The 23,096-nt window shown below is 48.2% G+C and overlaps 1 protein-coding gene across 7 annotated transcripts in view; it reads left to right on the top strand.

Moving 5' to 3' along the window:
• mical1 (microtubule associated monooxygenase, calponin and LIM domain containing 1) overlaps positions 1-23,096 on the top strand; it is a 45,304-nt gene that overhangs the window by 18,866 nt on the left and 3,342 nt on the right. For 6 of the 7 annotated variants that reach the window (XM_064300035.1, XM_064300033.1, XM_064300034.1 and 3 more), the window contains exons 7-21: positions 1,711-1,866; positions 3,286-3,386; positions 7,112-7,369; positions 8,004-8,119; positions 8,721-8,847; positions 9,593-9,680; positions 9,958-10,105; positions 11,354-11,550; positions 14,562-14,668; positions 15,574-15,636; positions 16,826-17,003; positions 18,110-18,171; positions 19,089-20,253; positions 20,744-20,877; positions 21,697-21,810. In XM_064300035.1, the coding sequence (XP_064156105.1) occupies positions 1,711-1,866; positions 3,286-3,386; positions 7,112-7,369; positions 8,004-8,119; positions 8,721-8,847; positions 9,593-9,680; positions 9,958-10,105; positions 11,354-11,550; positions 14,562-14,668; positions 15,574-15,636; positions 16,826-17,003; positions 18,110-18,171; positions 19,089-20,253; positions 20,744-20,877; positions 21,697-21,810 (3,014 nt within the window). The remainder of the gene's footprint in view (positions 1-1,710; positions 1,867-3,285; positions 3,387-7,111; positions 7,370-8,003; positions 8,120-8,720; positions 8,848-9,592; positions 9,681-9,957; positions 10,106-11,353; positions 11,551-14,561; positions 14,669-15,573; positions 15,637-16,825; positions 17,004-18,109; positions 18,172-19,088; positions 20,254-20,743; positions 20,878-21,696; positions 21,811-23,096) is intronic. The other variant, XM_064300036.1, reaches the window with a different exon arrangement.

Raw genomic sequence — 23,096 nt, 5'->3', positions numbered from 1 at the left:
TTAGTTAGATTTTGAATATATTTGAATATCATTTGCCTATAATTCACAAAAATAAGCTGCTTATTGTCGGGCACGTGACACTCCCTCTAAACTGGCCTAAGCGTTATTTTCCACAAGCGGGCAGTAGAATAGAGGACATTGGTGAACTTTAATACTAAGTTACTACATCTGGGGCCTCATTTATAAAAGTATTTTAGATCAACTGTGTGGCGCGTGCGTAGAAAATCACGTCAAAGTAGTGATTTATAAAATTTCAACAGGACTCGATTTGACCCTGGAAACAGTCGTGGCTCTACGTCAGGTCTTCACTTGACGTATGCATGCAAGTTCATTTTATGAATGAGCCCCCTTCAGTTTCTATAGCCTAATGCGCAAATGATTAAAGTATTTTCTCGTGGATGTAATTTGCCACAAATCGGCATTTATTAATCATAGGGAAATGATTGTTAATAGGAAATCCCTGTTTATTTCTTAACACAAAAACTATTCAAACGGCTAATACCTGTAGCCTAAAACAACATAAATTACTTACTCTGTTTCGTTTGTTTAACTTCTTTCATCATCCAATTTTATCAAAATCTTCAGAAAAGAAAGGAAACATAGCCTGCCGTGGGAACATTATTTAGCCTAAATTGTTAGCTGACCAGATCCGTTGAACGAAGTGAAAAAAGAGACTGGCTCCTGAGGTTAGCTGACCAGTAACGTTCGGTGTCCATGGAGCTGAAAGTATCACCGGAGGTTATTGGCAAGGAAAACCAGGCGATCCACTTGCCCTGGGTCCTGGGCAGAACGTTTTTTGTTGACAGAGGAAGTAACGTTAGCACGGGAAATGAACTTTGCGTGCATGAACATGATTGGCCGCATGAAATTAAAGCCTGCATGTTAATTACAATACACGGAATCCAAAACTAATATTAGAATGCTCAAATTTAGGTTTGAACTTTTAAAAAAGAAAGATTTTCTAATAATTTTCGAACTTCGAATATTTTGACAGCCCTACCACACACACACACATACACACTTAAAACATACAAACATACCCACACACATGCATATATACACACAGAAACATACAAACATACCCACACACACGTGTGTATACACATAGAAGCATACAAACTTACCCACACACGTGTATATACACATAGAAACATACAAACATACCCACACACACATGCGCATATACACATAAAACATACAAACATACCCACACACACATGCGTATATACACATAAAACATACAAACATACCCACACACATGCGTATATACACATAAAACATACAAACATACACATAGAAACATACAAACTTACCCACACACACATTCTTATATACACATAAAACATACGCACACACGTGCATATATACCCACAAACTTTATACCATATATGCCATGTGTATGTGTGTATATGTATTTGGTATATGCCATGTGTATGTGTGTATATGTATTTGGTGTATGCCATGTGTATATGTGTGTATATGTATATGGTATATGTCAGGTGTATGTGTGTGTATATATATATGGTATATGCCCTGTGTATATGTGTGTATATGTATATAGTATATGCCATGTGTATGTGTGTGTATATATATATGGTATATGCCGTGTATATATGTGTATATGTTTATATGGTATATGCCGTGTACATACGTGTGTATATGGTATGTGCCATGTGTATATGTGTGTGTGTGTGTCTCTCTTCTCTCCAGGCTTCAGGAGGAAGGAGCTTCGGGGGAAGCTGGCCATCGGCATCACTGCCAACTTCATCAACCACCGCACGGCCGCCGAGGGACAGGTGGCTGAGATCAGCGGCGTGGCGCGCATCTACAACCAGAAGTTCTTCCAGAACCTTCTCACAGAGACAGGTGTGAGCTGGGCAGGGTGTGACCTCACAGAGACAGGTCTGAGCTGGGCGGGGTAAGACCTCACAGAGACAGGTGTGAGCTGGGCAGGGTGTGACCTCACAGAGACAGGTGTGAGCTGGGCAGGGTGAGACCTCACAGAGACAGGTGTGAGCTGGGCAGAGTGAGACCTCACAGAGACAGGTCTAAGCTGGGCAGGGTGTGACCTCACAGAGACAGGTCTGAGCTGGGCAGGGTGAGACCTCACAGAGACAGGTGTGAGCTGGGCAGGGTGAGATCTCACAGAGACAGGTGTGAGCTTGGCAGAGTGAGACCTCACAGAGACAGGTGTGAGCTGGGTGGGGTGAGACCTCACAGAGACAGGTGTGAGCTGGGCAGAGTGAGACCTCACAGAGACAGGTGTGAGCTGGGCAGAGTGAGACCTCACAGAGACAGGTCTAAGCTGGGCAGGGTGTGACCTCACAGAGACAGGTCTGAGCTGGGCAGGGTGAGACCTCACAGAGACAGGTGTGAGCTGGGCAGGGTGAGATCTCACAGAGACAGGTGTGAGCTTGGCAGAGTGAGACCTCACAGAGACAGGTGTGAGCTGGGTGGGGTGAGACCTCACAGAGACAGGTCTGAGCTGGGCAGGGTGAGACCTCACAGAGACAGGTGTGAGCTGGGCAGGGTGTGACCTCACAGAGACAGGTGTGAGCTGGGCAGGGTGAGACCTCACAGAGACAGGTGTGAGCTGGGTGGGGTGAGACCTCACAGAGACAGGTCTGAGCTGGGCAGGGTAAGACCTCACAGAGACAGGTGTGAGCTGGGCAGGGTGTGACCTCACAGAGACAGGTGTGAGCTGGGCAGGGTGAGACCTCACAGAGACAGGTGTGAGCTGGGTGGGGTGAGACCTCACAGAGACAGGTGTGAGCTGGGCAGGGTGAGACCTCACAGAGACAAGTGTGAGCTGGGTGGGGTGAGACCTCACAGAGACAGGTGTGAGCTGGGCAGGGTGAGACCTCACAGAGACAGGTGTGAGCTGGGCAGGGTGAGACCTCACAGAGACAGGTGTGAGCTGGGCAGAGTGAGACCTCACAGAGACAGGTGTGACCTGGACAGGGTGAGACCTCACAGAGACAGGTCTGAGCTGGGCAGGGGGGCAGGATATGACCTCACAGAGACAGGTGTGAGCTGGGCAGGGGGGCAGGGTGAGGCCTTCTCACAGAGACAGGTAATGGAACGGGACCACTGGAACAGGTGACTGCAGCAAATACACAATGATTAGGGGCTGCTCAGTGTGTGATACATGGCATCCTCATCACTCTCTCTCTTCCTCTCTCTCTATCTCTCATGCACACACACACACACACACACACATACACACATGAACACACATGCACACACACACACACACACACTTCCCTTACTCCTTTTCTCCTCTAGGAATTGACCTGGAGAACATTGTCTACTACAAAGATGACACCCACTACTTTGTCATGACCGCCAAGAAGAAGAGCCTGTTAAACAAAGGAGTTTTAAAGCAGGTAGAGCGTGCGCCCCTCTGTCTATCTGTGCAGGGTATGAGTTATAAAAGTGAACTTTACACTGACAGCAGTTCTGCAGCACTCCATTCCATTCAGCCTGATTCACCGGCCCCGGGACCTCCGGGTGGTCTCTTCCGCCAGCCCTGTCTCCCCCTGGGTTATCCAGATGGTTTCTCCCATTGCTGCTGTGACATCAGACCTCGGGGATTATCCCCTGACCAATCCCTGTTAATGGTGCTCATTCCTGTGTGTGCTGCTCACATCTCTACCAGGGTCTCGAACCCTACTCACTGCCCCCTCCACACAACTATCTACCGGAATGTTCTTCCTGCAGTGACTTGTAGAGCAGAGGACATGGCACTGTGTAAGTCCTGTTTGCAGTATCGCCGGTGAGTTTTTGTGTGGTGGAAGGGGTTGGAGGTAGGGTTTGGACTGGGCGGAGCGTACATCAGCGAGAAGTTTTAAACTCTCTGTGGATCAGCTTCTTAAACCTCTTTTTAGAGAGCTTATGAGTTTTGCTTGAAAACTCAAACTCTTTTGTGTGGGGGTGCTGATGTCGCTGGCATGGTCTGTAACAAAGAGAACCTATTTTTGGAAGCTCATCAGAGAAACGTAAAGAAAAGCCTGATGCTTGGGATGCGGAAACATGAGCTCAGTGACTTGGCGGTATTCGGGGTTAGCAGTATTCAGAGAGCCCTATATACTCAGTGGCTGCCCACACAGACAGATGAATCACGTTTAAAATCACATACACCGTCCTCGCCGTCCATTTAGTATACAGTATGTCTGCAGTGTGCAGTGGAGGAGTTTTGAGATTTCTGATTTGATGTTGGAAGGGGAAAGGAATTGGTGAGGAAACAAACATGGATTTTGATTGGCTATCAGAGTCAACTGATTAATATGCGTACACTGCTGTCATGTGGGATTGTCTGATTGGTACATGCACTTAACTAACACATTTCATACCACAAACATTCCATCTTAGAGTGGGTAGTGTAGAGGTAAAAGCACTCACCTACCACCGCAGGGCCAGCCGTGTATAGGTGTAACGGGCTCCCATGGAAACTATGGTTCGAATCCACCCGTGGGCAAATAAATAATCGTTCATAATTGTTTATAATTGATTTGTTCTTCACAGAAGTGTCTCAGATAACGCTTCTTCTTTTTTTAGGTTTGATATTAACATGATATTTGTTCTCCACCTCCATTTTATTATGGAGAGGATCAGGAAATCTTTTGTGCCAAATCAATACATATAAAGTTATCAAAGTATTTACATCGGATCAATTATTGCAACAGTACAAATAGGATTACAACATTACATATTACAATTCTTAATGAACACATAAACAGCCAAGTATAAATGTAAAGCTATATTTGTATTTTCGTTCGTAACAGTATTAGCAGGGTTAAAATCTGTTGACTGCAACACGCTCCAAAAAAGTTGGGACAGTCGAGTGTTTACCACTTTGTAACATTACCATTTCTTTTAATTACGCTTATTAAATTTGGGCAATATTTTTCAAGTCAAAGTTTAAAAATGACTTCTTTCTGTTTTATTTGCATTTCATTTACCGTCTCAACTTTTTTAGAATTGGGGATGTACGTACATATTTTCAGGGTACCATAATGTTCAGGACAAATGGATTCACATGCGTTTCTGATTAGTCAGGTGTGTTCAATTGCTTCTTCAGTACAATTATAAGGTATGCCAATGGAAGGAAGCCATTATGAGACTGGCATATATGAAAAAACAGTCAGAGACATAGGCCAAACCTTAAGCTTACCATAGTCAACCGCCTGGAACATCATTAAGAACGAGAGCACTGGTGAGCTCAGTAATCATAAAGGGCCTGGTAGGCCAAGGTGGACCTATACAGTTGATGACCAAAGAATTCTCGCTATAATGAAATAACATTAACTCGAAAACAGAGACCTGGACAGTAAAATTTGGGGAGGGTTTCTATTTTCATGGGAACTGTACATCATGATGCTGTATAAATGGTAGGTTCTTTATGCCCTTGACCTTATGTTTTGTCATTTTGATACACAACCTTGTGTAGCTCTATCACCCAGCATTATCAAATTCTCAACATGAAAATTATTATTGTTATTATAATGATTTTCCACTGATCTCCCTTTTTTGTGTGCTGTCAATCCAGGGGATAGGGTGGGAGGGGTAGTTAATATGAATTGCATTACACAAATTCTGTATTGTCTGAAGGTGGAGGGAGCAATATTTGTACTGTGTCCTGTTCTATATTGAATAGTTAAAACTGACTGATGATAATAATAATAATAATAATAATAATAATAATAGTAAGTATAGAAACATATAGATGGGAAAGCGTTTGTTAAGATGGCTGAATGACAGTACTGACAATGAACAATTAGAGATGGCATTACTTATTGCCTTGACAACAATAGTGTAATAAGTAACAATACTTTAAAAAAATGTATGTCTAGACCGTGACGTGTTACACAAGGCACATGTAAAGGGGACAATACCAATAATGATGATGATACCAGCAATAATATAGTGAGGGGGAAATGAAACATATTGTAAACTAAACCCTAATATGATTGCAGGGCCACGGTAATAATAGCTGATACATTGAGACACAAACGTACACATACACACATGTCCCATTTACCTGCGATATTCTCACTTAAAAGTGTTATTATGTACGGACAAGCCAACAAACGGGACGTGAAAACCAATAATGAAGTCAAATAGGAAAAATGAAACTACTGATCTTTTAGCTGAAATAATGACAGAATACCTCGATGACATCAATATAAAACAGGAACCTGTTTGTAATAAAATTATTAAGACTTACCGAAGCGTAGGTACCACAAAATAACCGCAAAACGCCTTATTTAATATTCGAATTTATTTGTCTATATGCTGTCATTCATTCATTCAGGACGGAACAGCGCCACGACATCATCGTGTGGCCTAAACTATATTACACCCGCAACGTTAAGAACTACCGTTGAGAATGAATGGGGAAAGTTAAGGGCAGAGACGAAAATGGTCTTCCTGCATCCGGGACGGAACAGCGCCCCGAAAAAAATACGTGTGGCCGAAAATATATTACATCCGTAGTGTTAAGAACTACCGTTGAGAATGAACGGTAAAAGTTAAGGGAAGTTAAGCTTAACTATCCACGGCTCCCGCGCGCCAGACCCGGGTTCAATCCCCAGCAGCGGTACTTCCGGCTTGGTCAGATGTTCCTACAAACAGTGGGAAAGATAGCGTGAACCTCCACACGCCTTACGCTCTCCCAGTGAAAGTCCTCGCTGTCAGGTGAAAACAAGCGGCTGGCAGCTCCACGTGTATCAGAGGCTGGCATGTGGCAGTCTACACCCTCCCCAGACTGACAGAGGATAGCGCATCGACCAGGACTGTGATACACACGGGGAATTGGTATAACGACAAAAAAAAGAAAATAATTCCAATTAATGCACACACACACACACACCAGCATTAATTAATTATGTCATTAATGGCATTAATGCCCCTCTCAGAACCAACCGGGTGGCCGTTCTATCGCACCAGGGGCTTATTCACACTATAATTCATTACGAACTACTTCAATTTCTTCCATCAGTTACTCAAACTGAACATGATATTGTTTATTTGGGACTACAAACCAGACCCGTAAAAATAATTTGAAAACCAGACATTCTAGTGTAGTAACCCCCCCCCCGCTCGCACCCAGGACCACAGCGACGCCGAGCAGCTCCTCTCCCCGGCCAACGTGAACCAGGACGCCCTGCACCAGTACGCCCGCGACGCGGCCCACTTCTCCACGCAGCGGCGCCTGCCCAGCCTGGAGTTCGCCCGGGACCACGCGGGCCGGCCCGACGTGGCCGTCTTCGACTTCACCTGCATGTTCCGCGCCGAGAACGCCTCGCTGCTGATGGAGAGGAGCGGGAGGAAGCTGCTGGTCGGCCTGGTGGGAGACTGCCTGGTGGAGGTACGGTCGCCGCCGCCGCCGCGCGCAGCACGCGTGTGCTGAGCACTGCGACCTCGCCCTCACGGCTGGCTCTGGCTGGCTGCTGTGGTGCATACAAGACAAGACAAGTTTTAATTGAGTTGTGTCCTGTTGCAGTAGCTTCCTTCACCAGCTTCCTCTTTCTTTCTGCGTGTGCGTGCGCGTGTGTGCGTTTGTGTGCTTTCATTTGTGTATGTGTGTGCGCATGTATGTTCAACCAACAAAATTATCTGTATTTGTATTCGGGTAGAAGACAGGAAGTGGGCGTGGTTTGTACCAGAAGTCACATTAAATCGGGCAAACGTTGTATTTTCTAACCTAATATTCATACTGTATTTCCCAAATACAGTATTCAGATTCGGATACATCCCTAGTACATACGCGCACGCGTGAGTGTGTGAGTGTTTGTGTGTACATACGTGTGTTCCTTGTGTATATATTTGTGTGTACATTCTCGTGTGCGTGTGTGTGTATATTTGTGTGTACATACGTGTGTGTGTGTGTATTTGTGTGTACATACGTGTGTGTGTGTGTATATTTGTGTGTACATACGCGCGTGTGTGTGTATTTGTGTGTATATTTTTATGTACATACACACTGGTGTGTGTGTTTGCAGCCCTTCTGGCCCCTGGGCACGGGGATCGCTCGCGGGTTCCTGGCTGCCTTCGACGCGGCCTGGATGGTGCGGCGCTGGGGCCTGGGGGTCCCTCCCCTGGAGGTCATAGCCGAACGGTAACTGCCCTGCCCAATAACTATCCCACAACCTCCCCAGAACTGCACCTTCCCGTCTAAATGTGAGGTCCTGTTCCCAGCAGGGTATTCTGTGTGCTTCGCTAATCAGAAGTAAAATCTGACTCCTATAAGTGTGTTTCTTGGTACTAATCTTTACAGTTCTGAGACCAAAAATTAAATTGCATCACAAATTCAGTTAGAACTGCGATTAGTAATCTGGGATTTATTACGGGCATCACAAATTCATTTAGAACTGGGATTAGTAATCTGGGATTGATTACAGGCATCATAAGCATCATGTATTGCTAGAGTTAAGTTGTAGCATGTGGGTGCATGTATGGGGCCTGGGCCCAAATGTATAAGGGGGGCGTGAGGAGGATCTGGACTTTTAAGAGTTTATCTCTTTCAGTTTCTGCACAGTTTGTCTGCAGTTTTCACATCTGTTACAGAATTATACAAAAGCAGCATGCTTCTGCCTAAGAAAACCTGAAAATTAAATTAAAACAATCAATTACTTAGGGAGGCAAAGCACCCCTGTTGCCCTGTTTAATGAACCCCCTGTTACGTAGTGGTGATCGGGTGGAAATCTCTGTACCGGCAGGGAGAGCATCTACCAGCTGCTGTCTCAGACCACACCGGAGAACACCAGCAAGAACTACAATGCGTACAGCATCAACCCAACCACGCGGTACCCCAACATCAACCTCAGCTCCATCAGAGCCAATCAGGTCAGTGCAGGACGCCTCACCAGCAAAGCCATCCCACCCGTTAGGGTCCTATCCCCTGGCAAAGCCGTCCCACCCGTTAGGGTCCTATCCCCTGGCAAAGCCGTCCCACCCGTTAGGGTCCTATCCCCTGGCAAAGCCGTCCCACCCGTTGGGGTCCTATCCCCTGGCAAAGCCGTCCCACCCGTTGGGGTCCTATCCCCTGGCAAAGCCGTCCCACCCGTTGGGGTCCTATCCCCTGGCAAAGCCGTCCCACCCGTTGGGGTCCTATCCCCCGACAAAGCCATCCTACCCGTTAGGGTCCTATCCCCTGGCAAAGCCGTCCCACCCGTTGGGGTCCTATCCCCTGGCAAAGCCATCCCACCTGTTAGGGTCCTATCCCCTGGTAGATTTCTCAAAAAATGTACAGCTTGAATTTTCCACTCATCTTTCTGTTCTAAAGGTCTTTTTTTGTCTGCTGATTGTTCCATAATTGTCACACACGGCAAGAAAAACCTGTTCCCCTGTTTACCCTGTGCTGTCATTCTTAGCCCCTATTAAAACCCTTTCAAGACTGGGTTTTTTGGAATGTTTCAACAAAATTGTAAGTCAGTGTTCTAGAACTCCATTGCTTTCTGTTCCCAGTAGTGATTGTTGCATCAACATTAGAATGTTCAGTTAAGAACATCCTAATTACATATTTGTGACCTCACACATTAAGGGTTTGGGCAGAGTTTAAACACGCCCCTTTTGCCTGTGTCCCTTCCAGGTGCAGCACCTCTGCGATGTTGAAGACCACACCGACAGCAACAGGCAGAGCAAGAAGCAGAAAGCCAGGGTGCCACACCTGCGCCAAGGTCTGATCACTGGGGCCTCGTCTCCCAGAATGCACCATTTCAATCATCCGTTTGTCCTTATACTGTCAACATACTTTTCCCTTTTGTTTACATACAATCCATTACATTGAATCCCGGATATCTGACGTGTGCGTGTGCGTGTGTGCGTGTGTGTGTGTGCGCGTGTGTGTCTGTGTGCGTGCACGTGTGCGTGTGTGTGCGTGTGTGTGTGTGTGTGCGCGTGTGTGTGTGTGTGTGTGTGCGTGTGTGTGTGTGTGTGTGTGTGTGTCTCTCTCAGACTCAGTGGGTGGTTGTGAGGACCTGCTGAGCTGGTGCCAGCAGTGCACGGTGGGGTACGAGCGGGTGAAGGTGGAGGATCTGACCCAGTCCTGGAGATCGGGCCTGGCACTGTGTGCCCTCATTCACCACCACAGACCCGCCCTCATGTGAGTGCCAGTCTAACCATGCCCTCATTCACCATGTCATAACCGCCCTTACCTGAGTGCCCTCATTCACCACGTCATACCCGCCCTTATCTGAGTGCCCTCATTCACCACGTCATACCCGCCCTTATCTGAGTGCCCTCATTCACCACGTCATACCCGCCCTTATCTGAGTGCCCTCATTCACCACGTCATACCCGCCCTTATCTGAGTGCCCTCATTCACCACGTCATACCCGCCCTTATCTGAGTGCCCTCATTCACCACGTCATAACCACCCTTATCTGAGTGCCCTCATTCACCACGTCATACCCGCCCTTATCTGAGTGCCCTCATTCACCACGTCATACCCACCCTTATCTGAATGCCCTCATTCACCATGTCATACCCGCCCTTATCTGAGTGCCAGTCCAACCGTGCCACACCACCAGATCTGGGTCAAATGCCTCACGCAAGCATTATTTTAGAGCAGCTCTGGGTCAAATAACTTTTGTCTTTTAGCCACTAGTACAATTTATGCTGATAACTGGCTATTTTAAAAGAAAGAAACATCTGTTTCCACCAATATTCACAACAAAATGTTTCCTTTGTATAATTGTTGTATTTTGGGTAGTTCCATACATATTCCATTTAAAATAATCAGGGATTCTACCAGCATCTAAAGAGTTAAACTATTTCAAATAAGCATTTGACTGGGCTGTGCTTTGGAGCGTCCACCATTACATAATCTACCTTTCGCAAACTCCACTGTGTGCAACCCTGGCCTCTCCTCTCTATAAGGCGTTATGTCCTGGTGCTTGGAGAAGTGCTCCTTAAATAGGACGGCCTCTGCCGCTCTTCTGCTGAGGCCAGTCTGAACAGACGAGGTGTGGCTCCACCACTGACCACCGTTCAGGAAGTGTTCAGTCTGCACATCCACAGAGCACGGCTTCACGCTTCCTGTGATGATGTCAGCTTTTCTATATGCGGTGTGAAAAAGGCGTTACAATTTAGACTCCCCTCTTTCACTGGAAAGGAGGTACCTAAAAATGGCATTTTAATTGGGTGGTTTCCGGTGGAAAATAGGAAGCAGTAGTCATTTCTGTCAGAAGAAACACACCTACGATTCTGCCGTCCCTCTCGGCAGATGAACGGGTGTTTAAATGTCAGAAGAGAGTTGGTTGGACAAGCGTGCGTGTCATTATGCGCGTGACTGCGCAAGCTTTTGTTTGTCGAGTCTTCAGCTGCCCGCTCTTGTGCTCTGCTGTCACAGTGACTTCTCGTCTCTCGACGAGACGGACGCCGCCCGCAATAACCAGCTGGCGTTCGACGTGGCGGAGAGAGAGCTGGGCGTCCCCCCCATCATGTCCGGGAGCGACATGGCTGCTCAGAACCAGCCCGATCGGCTGGCCATGGTGCTCTACCTCACCCAGTTCTACAACACCTTTGCTCAAAGGACTCCCCCTGCTGGTAACCTCCTGAACTGCACTTCCCTCAGTCCATCGTCATCCCGTTCAATCACTTACAAAAGATGCCGAATAATGATAGATAGATGGATAGATAGAGATCTTTATTTAATCAGGGCGCGCCTAATTGTTAGCAAAGCTCTCTTTCACAATGTTGCCCTGATGATTCAACAATGTGTCTAATACAAAACAATGCATTACACTATCACAGAAGTAGAGCAAACAAGATAAAAATGTACTGATGAAATAGAAAATACATTATGAAAAGCAAATACAAGTTTCCCGAAAAACATTGTGTTAGAGAAACCTATTGCTCTAAATGTACTCATCATTTATAGAATACCGTATTGTATTGCAAGGTGTTCTGTGACTTATTAGATCTAGGAAGTAAAAGTAGCAAAGATTAACATGTAAAAATAAGCAAACCAATGTTCACACATTTGTAAGGCTGCTTTAAATTACCATCATTTATCCCCCAAATGTCACAAAGTACACTCTGAGAAATAAAGGTATAGCGGAGGTACATATTTGGTCTTCAAGGAACAAATTCCCCAAATTTACCCTGAAAGTACTGTAATTGTCTATTTGGGTTCCCTTTACAACCAAGAAAGGTATAAATCATTTATGTATTGCTGACTAGGGGTGCAGTTTTATGTACCTATTGGGTACCACCCCAGTGACGAGCATTTGTACCTTTATAGGCACTTTTTTGTACCTTTTTTTCTGAGGGTGTAGCAAGAATTTCTGAAAATATTTAATAAGACCTTGGAACATGTTGTACGTGAAATAACGTGCGATACAGTCTTGTATGAGAAGGTCTCTCGTGTGAAGGTTTTGTGAACGCTCTGCTGAGTATCAGCCTCTGTGCTTGTGGTGATTCTGTGTCCATTGTGTTTGTGCACGCAGGTTACGCTTCATTATCTCCTTTCACTAGTCCGGACAATAGCACGGGAGAAACGCCTGCCGCGACAAAGCCTAGCACAGGCTTGAATTGGCAGGGAATTTCTGAGGTCGCTGTTCCTTTAAGGAACTTACCCAGAATGCCTCTGGCTCGAGTACTATCAGGCTGTGCTGTGTTGCCGCGGCAGCTGGCAGGCTCGCAGCCTCTGTAGGGAAATGGCTTACTAATGCTGGGTGGGACTCTCTCCCAGGCCCGTCTCTGCGCAGCAGACCGACCTCGTCCCCGTGCTGCGGACTCTGTGGGACTGCTGGGAAAGCAGGCATTAGTGAGTACAGACGTGGGGAGGGCTGCGGGGCCAGGGTGGGCAGGATTTGCTGCGTTTCTCAGCCCCGGGTGAACGGAATAAAAACGCTCTGTCGATCGGTCTTCTGCAACCCTCGTCGCTGTGGGGAGAAAGGGGTGGGGCCAAAGCTCGGTGCTTTTTTTCCTAAACTACGAACGCTCCAAACGGAGGGAGCTGCAGGATAGAGGGTGTTTTATTGCAGTGGGTCCCTTAGGATGGTTCACCTGAAGGTGGTGCAGGAGTGAAGGCAGGGTATCAGGCTAGCGCCCCGCTCAGCCATGTGGGGTGCGTGTGGGCGAGGTGTGGGCGCTGCCCGGTTTGTGTGTTCTGCTCCAGAGGCTTACAGGCGTGCAGAGGCAGAGAGTGCAGCTCTGCAAAGCCCCGGAGTGCGAGCAGAAGGAGAGAGGGGATCTGTGGGAATTTTTCGGGATGCGTCCTGCTAACGCACTAGCCCTCCGTGCGGCGATGCGCACTGCTGTCCAGAATCTAACGCTGAGCGTGCTGCCGTGGACCGTGCCCGTGAACCTGGGGAGGGGGCGGGGCATAATCTGCCTCAGCATCGCCTGACTGGTAAAGGGGGCGGGGCATAATCTGCCTCAGCATCGCCTGACTGGTGAGGGGGCGGGGCATAATCTGCCTCAGCATCGCCTGACTGGTGAGGGGGCGGGGCATAATCTGCCTCAGCATTGCCTGACTGGTGAGGGGGCGGGGCATAATCTGCCTCAGCATTGCCTGACTGGTGAGGGGGCGGGGCATAATCTGCCTCAGCATCGCCTGACTGGTAAAGGGGTTGGGGCATAATCTGCCTCAGCATTGCCTGACTGGTGAGGGGGCAGGGTTCCTTTTCCCCCTTTAATTTAGTCATTTAATTGAGGATTTTAGGCTGTAAATGCTGTACGAATGCCTCTAAATTAGGCTTAAATTTCAGAAAATATTAAAGACCATTCATTCCTCTCTCACTAAAGAATGAAATTAAATATGGGTTTAGGAAATGAATGTGAAAAATGCAATACGGAGGACATGACCTCGGTGTCCTCAGTGGTGGATACGGCCCAGCCTGTCTGTGGCCCGGCTGCTCCGGCTGCTTCGGCTGCTCTGGCTGCTCTGGCTGTTACACACACACAGAAACTGGCTATGCCCAGCTACACACACACAGAAACTGACTATGCCAGCTACACACACACAGAAACGGGCTATGCGAGCTACACACACACAGAAACGGGCTATGCCAGCTACACACACACAGAAACGGGCTATGCCAGTTACACACACACAGAAACAGGCTATGCCAGTTACACACACACAGAAACAGGCTATGCCAGTTACACACACACAGAAACAGGCTATGGCAGCTACACACACACAGAAACGGGCTATGCCAGCTACACACACGGGCTATGCCAGCTACCCACACACAGCCCTCAGAAACACAGGCCATCACAGCAAAGGGCGGGGTCTGCGGTCCCAGTCGGGGCATTCTGAACAGTGAAAATGAGTGAAGGGCGGATTTAAGATGCTCACGGCTGTGGTCTGAAGAGCCTGGTGTAAGAGCAGAGGGGGTGTGTGGAACGCTCGCTGGCTAAACGGCCTACAGCGAGGAGTCCGCTATTCAAGTCTCCAAGAGGACACCAAGAGGCCGTCTGGTGGAATGGCTCTGTTCGTGGATCTCATGTCTATCTCTCTCTCTCGTTCTCTCTCTGTTTCTCTCTCCCTCCCTCTCCCTCTCTCTCTCTCTCTCTCTCTCTCTCCCTCCCTCTCCCTCTCTCCGCAGAAGCAACTCTCCGCCTGGCTCCTTTCAAGCCCATCTCGTTTGCCAGCACGCAGTCGGTGGTCAGCTTCCTGAGCAAGCTGAAGCTCAACTCCCTGCAGAGGCGCAAGGTAGCCTGGAGCTCGGCGACGCGTGCCGCGGGGGGAGGGGTCAAACCAAACCCCGATACCCCCCCCTGAACGGCACATTTACACAGGGAGGGCTGCTATTTGTCGCCTCGCAGAAGAGCAGAGAGTCAGGATTTTAACCGAAAAAATAATTTACTGTTTATGTAATGTTTTAAATCAGATATTTTTTTTTCAAGATGGACTTGGTTAAGATGGCTGCAGAGTAAACATAGATAAATGGCCAGTTAAGGAACCAAACAGTGCAACAGCACGGCAAAGCTTAAATAAAGCACTTTTTTCAGTGTTTTGGCAAGTACTAATGAATGGATCATTTCAGTTTACCTTCAGTAAACAAATACATTTATTCCTAACTACTCTGCAGCGCATACTTGATCAATCAGTCAATCAATTTTATTTGTATAGCACTTTTAACAAAAGAGCCTTGTCACTTGATGAAATGTACAGTTGTACTACACAAAAGGGAGTGTAGTAAAATGGTCAGGGAGCCGAGCTTGAACCTTGACATCCTATTGTGCTCTTGAGCAAAGGAATTTAACATGAAAAACATCAGTAAATAGCCAGCTGTATAAATGGGTTGTATGTAAATCATGCTAGATAAAGCTGAGGTAAAGGTTGTATTGATCGCCTGTAAGTGTCTGAATGGTTTCGCCTGTGTTGATGATCTGCCATATCTCTAAGTACCGCAGAGGAGAAAGTTTTTTTTTATTTCTTTACCCTCTATCCATCTAAAGGAAACGTTTACAGAGGGTTCTTATCATTTGAGCTCCAGTGTGAGACAGGGGAAATTAACCTTTGACCACCTGAGCGTGTCGTACTTTTGTTTTAATTATTCTCTAAGTTTTACGGGTCCAGATTGGGTCACCTGCCTGTGTTTGTCTGCTTTACAGGAAAAACTGGCATTTGAAAAAGAAGACAAAGAGAGACTGATGAGGTCGGAGAAGAATGACGATGTGAGTATTCTCATTTTCCTTTCAGATTTTGTACCCTACGTAAAGAGGCGTGTGAACCTGCGCGATTGTGCTGCTCTTTCAGTGAGCTGCTCACAGTGGAGCATTTCAGCGATTGTGCTGCTCTTTCAGTGAGCTGCTCACAGTGGAGAATTTCAGCGATTGTGCTGCTCTTTCAGTGAGCTGCTCACTGTGGAGCATTTCAGCGATTGTGCTGCTCTTTCAGTGAGCTGCTCACAGTGGAGCATTTCAGCGATTGTGCTGCTCTTTCAGTGAGCTGCTCACAGTGGAGAATTTCAGCGATTGTGCTGCTCTTTCAGTGAGCTGCTCACAGTGGAGAATTTCAGCGATTGTGCTGCTCTTTCAGTGAGCTGCTCACAGTGGAGAATTTCAGCGATTGTGCTGCTCTTTCAGTGAGCTGCTCACAGTGGAGAATTTCAGCGATTGTGCTGCTCTTTCAGTGAGCTCCTTACAGGGTAGAATTTCAGCGATTGTGCTGCTCTTTCAGTGAGCTGCTCACAGTGGAGAATTTCAGCGATTGTGCTGCTCTTTCAGTGAGCTGCTCACTGTGGAGAATTTCAGCGATTGTGCTGCTCTTTCAGTGAGCTCCTTACAGGGTAGAATTTCAGCGATTGTGCTGCTCTTTCAGTGAGCTGCTTACAGGAGAGGACTTAATTTCCGGAGGGTTCTCTGGGGTGATGTTACAGTTCCTAATTATTTGTGATGATATATTGTAACATTGTTAGCGTAAGTATTTGTATGAAAGGAGAATTTATTGGTATGTACACTAGAGCCTGAGGTAATTAAAGCTTTCTCTCTCTGTCACTTTGTTTCTCTCTCTCTGTCTCTCTTTCACCCTCACCCACCAACCTACTCACTGACTGATTCACTCACTCATTCTCTCTCTGTCTCACACACACTCACTCACTCACTCACTCATTCTCTCTCACACACTCACTCACTCACTCATTCTCTCTCTCACACACGCACTTACTCACTCACTCACTCACTCATTTTCTCACTCACTCACTCACTCACTCATTCTCTCACACACGCACTTACTCACTCACTCACTCACTCATTCTCTCACTCACTCACTCACACACTCACTCACTCACTCACTCACTCATTCTCTCTTTCACTCACTCACTCACTCACTCACTCACTCACTCACTCACACACTCACCTCCAGCCTGTGGGCTCCCCCGTGTCCCCGGGCAGCAGTGAGGTGTGTTATTTCTGTGGGCAAAGGGTGTATGTGCTGGAGCGGGTCAGCACCGAGGGGAAGTTCTTCCACCGCGGCTGCTTCACCTGCCACCAGTGCGGCTCCACCCTGCGCCTCGGCAGCTACGGCTTCAGCCAGCTGACAGGTGAGCGATGCTGCCCCCTGCTGGACGCACGGACATCTACAGGCCCATTCCCAGAGTGCCCCAGTGTTTGCTGGGTTTTGTAGTTTCCTTTTAATTAGTAGCCAGGTAAGACCTTGGGGAAAAATGTGTGTGGACTCTTAAGCTTTAGTCTTTTTCAGGTACTTAAATAATTTTTTGTGTGCTGAAATATAAAAAACTAGCTGATTGTGGCCCTCCAGGACTGGAGTTTCAAGATCTGTGGTGTACAGTGATATCATCGACTCTGCTATCAGCTATAATTGACAAATCCATTGACAGTCTTGAGCACTGTGTATTTCCACTCCTGTTTGTACGGTTGGGAAGAAGGTGAAGAGACTGAATACACTGTAAGTGCGTACAAAACTCAATAGCAGCGTCCTGCCTGTATGCACTTGTGATCAAACTGGCAAAAAAATTGATTTCCTTTTCATGTCCAAATGAAATTGTGGACAATTGTTTTTAAAGCTGTTTCTTACTGAGTCGATGAAATGAACCTCCATCTAGCACCCAGGTGTGGTGCAGACATGTAACGCCACCAAACACTGATCCAGGACCTGTAGAACAGCACTTCCCAACCGGTGTGCCGCGGCACTCTGGTGTGCCGTCAGGCGAGGTCGGGTGTGCCGTGTGAAAAATCCTTTAAATTTTTAAAGAATGTTTTAATGGGGCTGCAGGGTGTTCATTAGTTATGCTTTTGAGAGTGGTGTGCCATGAGATTCTGTAAAATTGGAAAGTGTGCTGCAGAAAGAAAAAGGTTGGAAAACGCTGCTGTAGAATATAGCTGTGCCCATAGGTAGAGCTTGAGAAGCTGATCCTGGATTAGAAATGGGGGGGGGGGGGATCTAGCCATAACAGTTTGAAAAAAAAGATTTAAAGAATTTCAAGTACATATCGGCCCCTGGCCATGTCCGAATCAGCATACTTGCCTACTATTGAGTATACAAGTTGCATACATGTGGTATACAACCTGTATACTTAATAGTAGGCAAGTGTGCTGATTCGGGCCCGGCCCAGGTCTGGAGGATAGTGAGGCGCGCACAGGAAGTTTGCACTCTGACCTCTGACCTCTGATCTTTCCCTCCCATCAGGAAGGTTCTTCTGTGCACAGCACTCGGAGGAGTCGGAGCAGGACCCCCCCAGCAGCACACAGGTACTAGTGACACCCATCTGTAGGCGTAGCTAGCGCACGCTCAAAAATTCCCTAAAACTTGCGAAATGCCATCATATGTTAATTTACGTATTATGACGCCATTGCATACTCATTAGCATATGAAAACATTTGTTACATGAAGGAGGGGGATTTTCTGAACATTTAATATATTATGGGTGTACTATTTTGTTGCTAGATTTGTTGCAAGGTTCTTTTTTTAAATAAAGTCACTAAAGGTGCCTGAAGAGTCACTAAATATTGTGACAAAGTCTCCAAGTTGGCAACAGAGTATGTATTACAATTATCGGCCTCAGTGTGTTTAATCACTGAAGACAGGGTTGGAGATTTCCCCCAGTGCTGTACTATCCTGTGTATTGGGGTGTATTGCTGTTCTAATCTGCCTTCAGAATTGGAAGCACTGTAATGAGTATGTTGTCTGTCATAGATCAGTCAAAAGTTGAACGATGGGGGAGATTTTTGAGTTCCCGGCAAGATTGTGGTTCTAAGTTCAGTTCGATTCTGTGTGGTATTGTAGACACAATCTGTCTTGTAGGCTGTCTTGATTTGTGTGTTTTTAATTCTTATGATAATTAATTATGATCTACAGTGGTCAGCCTCCACCAGACTCCGTCAATTATTTACGCTTATGGCCTGTGAACCATTTCCAACATGACAGTCAAACTTCTGCTTGTAAAATGTTATTCTGTCTCATACCTCTTACCTCATAGGTTAATCGTGTAATTAACAAATATATTGGTGTTGTGTTGCTGGTGTGTGAATTGTGTTGTACCATGAATACTTACTAGCGATTCTGTCCAAAAGGCTTGCTTTCACAAGGATGCATGTTGGCAGTGTGGTGTATTGTGTGGTGTGGTGTATGTACTCTTACGTTTATTTACTGGACATGTTTTGCATAGGAAACTCCAGGGGGCGACAGTGAGTCTGCCCTCCCACAGTCGGAAGAGAGCCGGGAGCTCAGGCCAGCCCAGGCCAGCACAGAAACTCCAGGGGGCGACAGTGAGTCTGCCCTCCCACAGTCGGAAGAGAGCCGGGAGCTCAGGCCAGCCCAGGCCAGCACAGAGACTCCAGAAAAGATTCAGATCCCCGAGTCTCCAGAAGCCCCCGGGCACCCGGAATGTTCCGCCAGCCCGGGGCATGGCTCTGGGGCGGAGCCACGGGAGCACGGCGACGCAGAGGTTGAAGGTACGGTGGCCCCAGAGGCACATTCGGACGACTCTCCGACCCCGGCGTCCGTCCCTACGCAGCCCGGCCGGGAAGAGGTTCCGGATAAACTTGACGACATCGACAGCGACAGCGAAAGAGAGTCCAGCGCTCTCTGCACCAGCCAGCAGGGGGCAGACAGCCCCGCTGCCCCTCACCCCGTACCGGCCGTCCGCACCTCCCACCTGGCCGTCAGGGTTCGGGTGGAGTCCTGCGACGACGCGCCCGAGACTCCGGCCGAACCCCTGCCGGTGCCCAAACCGCGCTCCCTCCCTCCCAAGGCCCCGAGCGTCCCGCAGCTGGTCACCCCCTCGGGCGAGGAGGAGGCGCGCGGGGACGAGGCGCCCCCCCAGATGGACGAGGAGGAGGCGCACGAGGACGAGGCGCCCCCCCAGAGGGATGAGGAGGGGGCCCCGCCCTGCCCCGGCACGCCCCAGGGCTCCCGGCCCAAACAGCCGCTGAGGAAGCTTCAGCTGACGCCCGAGGAGAAGAGCCAGCTGGTCAGCCTCAGCTTCGGCCAAGACTCGGACTCCGAGGCCGCCGCCTTCCTCCCCTCGTCTTCCTCCCCGTCCTCTTCCTCCTCCGCCTCCGCCTCCGCGCCCACCAAGCCCCCCCGGAACCCTCGGACCCTGCTATTGGCCGAGCCTGTGGAGGAGGCGGAGCCCTGGGGCAGGGGCCCGTCGGGGAGCGTGCGGGAGCAGAGCAATCGGCGCTCCTTCAGGAGGAAGGAGGAGCCGGCGGGGCAGCAGCCGCCCTTCCCCCACAAGCCCCGCTCCAAGTTCTCCCCCTGGAACCTCTCTTCCCCGCGCCTGGGCAGGGAACACAGATTCGGGGGCATCACCGGGCACCTGGAGAAGTCGGGTAAACCTCCTCCACCCCCCTCCCCCCCCCCCGGCGGGTTCGAGTCTTCGTCTTCCTCACTGTCATTGTAGCTGAGGCCCGTTCAGCCCTTCTGAGAGGCCTTTTCTCGCGTAGCTGAAAATGTTTTAACGTTCGGTTAGATTTAAATCTAAGCATTTTGCGGGCGCTCCCATGCAGAGCCTGAATCAGCATGCGTACAGGTTTAGGCAAAGAGCAGGAATGATTCAAGTCACCAGGGTCGCAACCGATAGTAGCCGCCATTTCATACATCTACAACCTAATGTTGAGCGCCATGTTAGATGCAGGGCATTGAGAAAGATTGTGCTTTGACTAGCAAATGGGTTTGAGTGAGGCTAGCAAAACCACAATAAATGCTCAGAGATCAGCATTAGCAATTTTAATACCAAGTGTCTCCTTTACTGTGTAGTTTTATCTCATATTTGAGATACGTACCCAAACAGCGTATAATCAGATGTTTCTTCATCAAAAGGAGCTAGAGCGCAGGTTGATGGCAACCTATCGGATGAGGCAGCAGATCATGAAGATGACGATGACGACGATGATGATGACGACGAAGAGGACGTTTTCGGTGGGGATGACGTCATGGATCTGTTTGATGAAAAGGTGAGAAAAGCAGTCTTACTAAAGCTAACATTTCACATAATATTTCACAACATATCAGATTAATATTATGTTTGGTTTAATCCTTATTAATGGATTCAGGTGTCAGCTCATTCACTCTGGTGGACTGCGGTGCCAGGAGATTTTTTTGTTTTGTTTTTTATTACCTCCGACGTTGCCATGCCAAAATAAAATTTACAGCAGGAAGATTTAAACATTTGTGTTCATCCCCGCTGCTAGCCTTTGAGGAAGTGTTTTTGTCTTCTTATTTTCCATGATTGTTTTTTAGTTCCCTTTTCTTGTCAGAAGCAGCTGACTAGCCGAGCCCTCACAGACTGCTGTGGCGTTTCGCCGTTGTCTGGCTCTGATTATTTCAGCTGAAACCTCTTGATTCTGCGTACAGCTGCAGGCTGGCGTCCTTCAGATCGGCCTCCATTTTGGCTCCCAAAGGGGAATCGCATGGCTGTGAAAGCATGTTTTCTGCAAATGCAGGAGTTAAATGGGGGAGGGGGGTGGAGGTAGGGTGGGGGAAATCAAATAAAATAAGTCATTTGTATGGTCCTAGCAATCGATGAGAACCAATTTAATTAATGCTTAGAAATGAAGACCCGACACGTTTCACTTTACTGTGATAGAATACTCACAGACTAGATTGAGGGTAGAATAATCCTTTAAAATAAGTAAATTAGTTGGCCTGTTTTTTTTTCATGAAGAGAAGCTTGCACCAAATTACAGTGTTACCCAGATACCAAGTTCGTTCTCTCTCTCCGTCTCTCTGTGCTTCTCCTCTATCCCTCCTTCCCCCTGTCCTTTGGTCTGCAGTTCAGTGCTCTGCCCTCTGACCCTGTGGAGGCCCAGAAGTTGGAGCTGATGAAGATGCGGACCCTGGAACGGCGAGCCAAGCTGTGCGAGATGCAGCGCTTCCACAAAGCACAGGTCAGTGCGCCAGCCTCGACACTGCCCCCCTGTGGACAGTGTGAAATACAGCGCTTCCACAAAGCACAGGTCAGTGCGCCAGTCTCAACACTGCCCCCCTGTGGACAGTGTGTGAAATAGAGCGCTTCCACAAAGCACAGGTCAGTGCGCCAGCCTCAGCACTGCCCCCCTGTGGACAGGGTGTGAAATACAGCGCTTCCACAAAGCACAGGTCAGTGCGCCAGCCTCAGCACTGCCCCCCTGTGGACAGGGTGTGAAATACAGCGCTTCCACAAAGCACAGGTCAGTGCGCCAGCCTCGACACTGCCCCCCTGTGGACAGTGTGAAATACAGCGCTTCCACAAAGCACAGGTCAGTGCGCCAGTCTCAACGCTGCCCCCTGTGGACAGTGTGAAATACACCGCTTCCACAATGCACAGGTCAGTGCACCAACCTCGACACTGCCCCCTGTGGACAGGGCATGAAATACAGCGCTTCCACAAAGAACAGGTCAGTGCGCCAGCCTCGACACTGCCCCCCCTGTGGACAGTGTGAAATACAGCGCTTCCACAAAGCACAGGTCAGTGCGCCAGCCTCGACACTGCCCCCCTGTGGACAGTGTGAAATACAGCGCTTCCACAAAGCACAGGTCAGTGCGCCAGCCTCGACACTGCCCCCCTGTGGAGAGTGTGATACAGTGCTTCCACAAAGCATAGGTCAGTGCGCCAGCCTCAACACTGCCCCCCTGTGGACAGTGTGAAATACAGCGCTTCCACAAAGCACAGGTCAGTGCGCCAGCCTCGACACTGCCCCCCTGTGGACAGTGTGAAATACAGCGCTTCCACAAAGCACAGGTCAGTGCGCCAGCCTCGACACTGCCCCCCTGTGGACAGTGTGAAATACAGCGCTTCCACAAAGCACAGGTCAGTGCTTTACCCTTTGCAGTCTGAAAACATGGGGCTTTTTAATAGCTAGTTTTTAACAGCCATAATGATTCATACAGAATGACTAAAATTATGATTGAGCATGTGCCTGTGGATTAATATTTGAGGAAAAAGATGTCTCGGTACTGCCTGAGGCATCCCTGTGATTACAGGGAATCTGTAATGAGTCGGGGGAACCTGACTGTGTGGTCTCCTCTGCTTCTGTGAATTTCAGCAGTTGGGAGCATTAGTCCAGGGCCTAAAAAATAGGGAGGTTAAGAGACTCGACTGTGGTGGAGTGGGGGTGTGGGGGTTAGGCTGGGGTGTGCTCTTTTCCCCTGGTAATTTAGTCGTTTAATTGAGGATGTATTTTAGGGTATAAAT

The sequence above is a fragment of the Anguilla rostrata genome, chromosome 11 (assembly GCF_018555375.3).
Source record: "Anguilla rostrata isolate EN2019 chromosome 11, ASM1855537v3, whole genome shotgun sequence".
Taxonomy (NCBI): domain Eukaryota; kingdom Metazoa; phylum Chordata; class Actinopteri; order Anguilliformes; family Anguillidae; genus Anguilla; species Anguilla rostrata.
The sequence above is the reverse complement of the archived record's forward strand: the minus strand, read 5'-3'. Positions and strand labels throughout refer to the sequence as shown.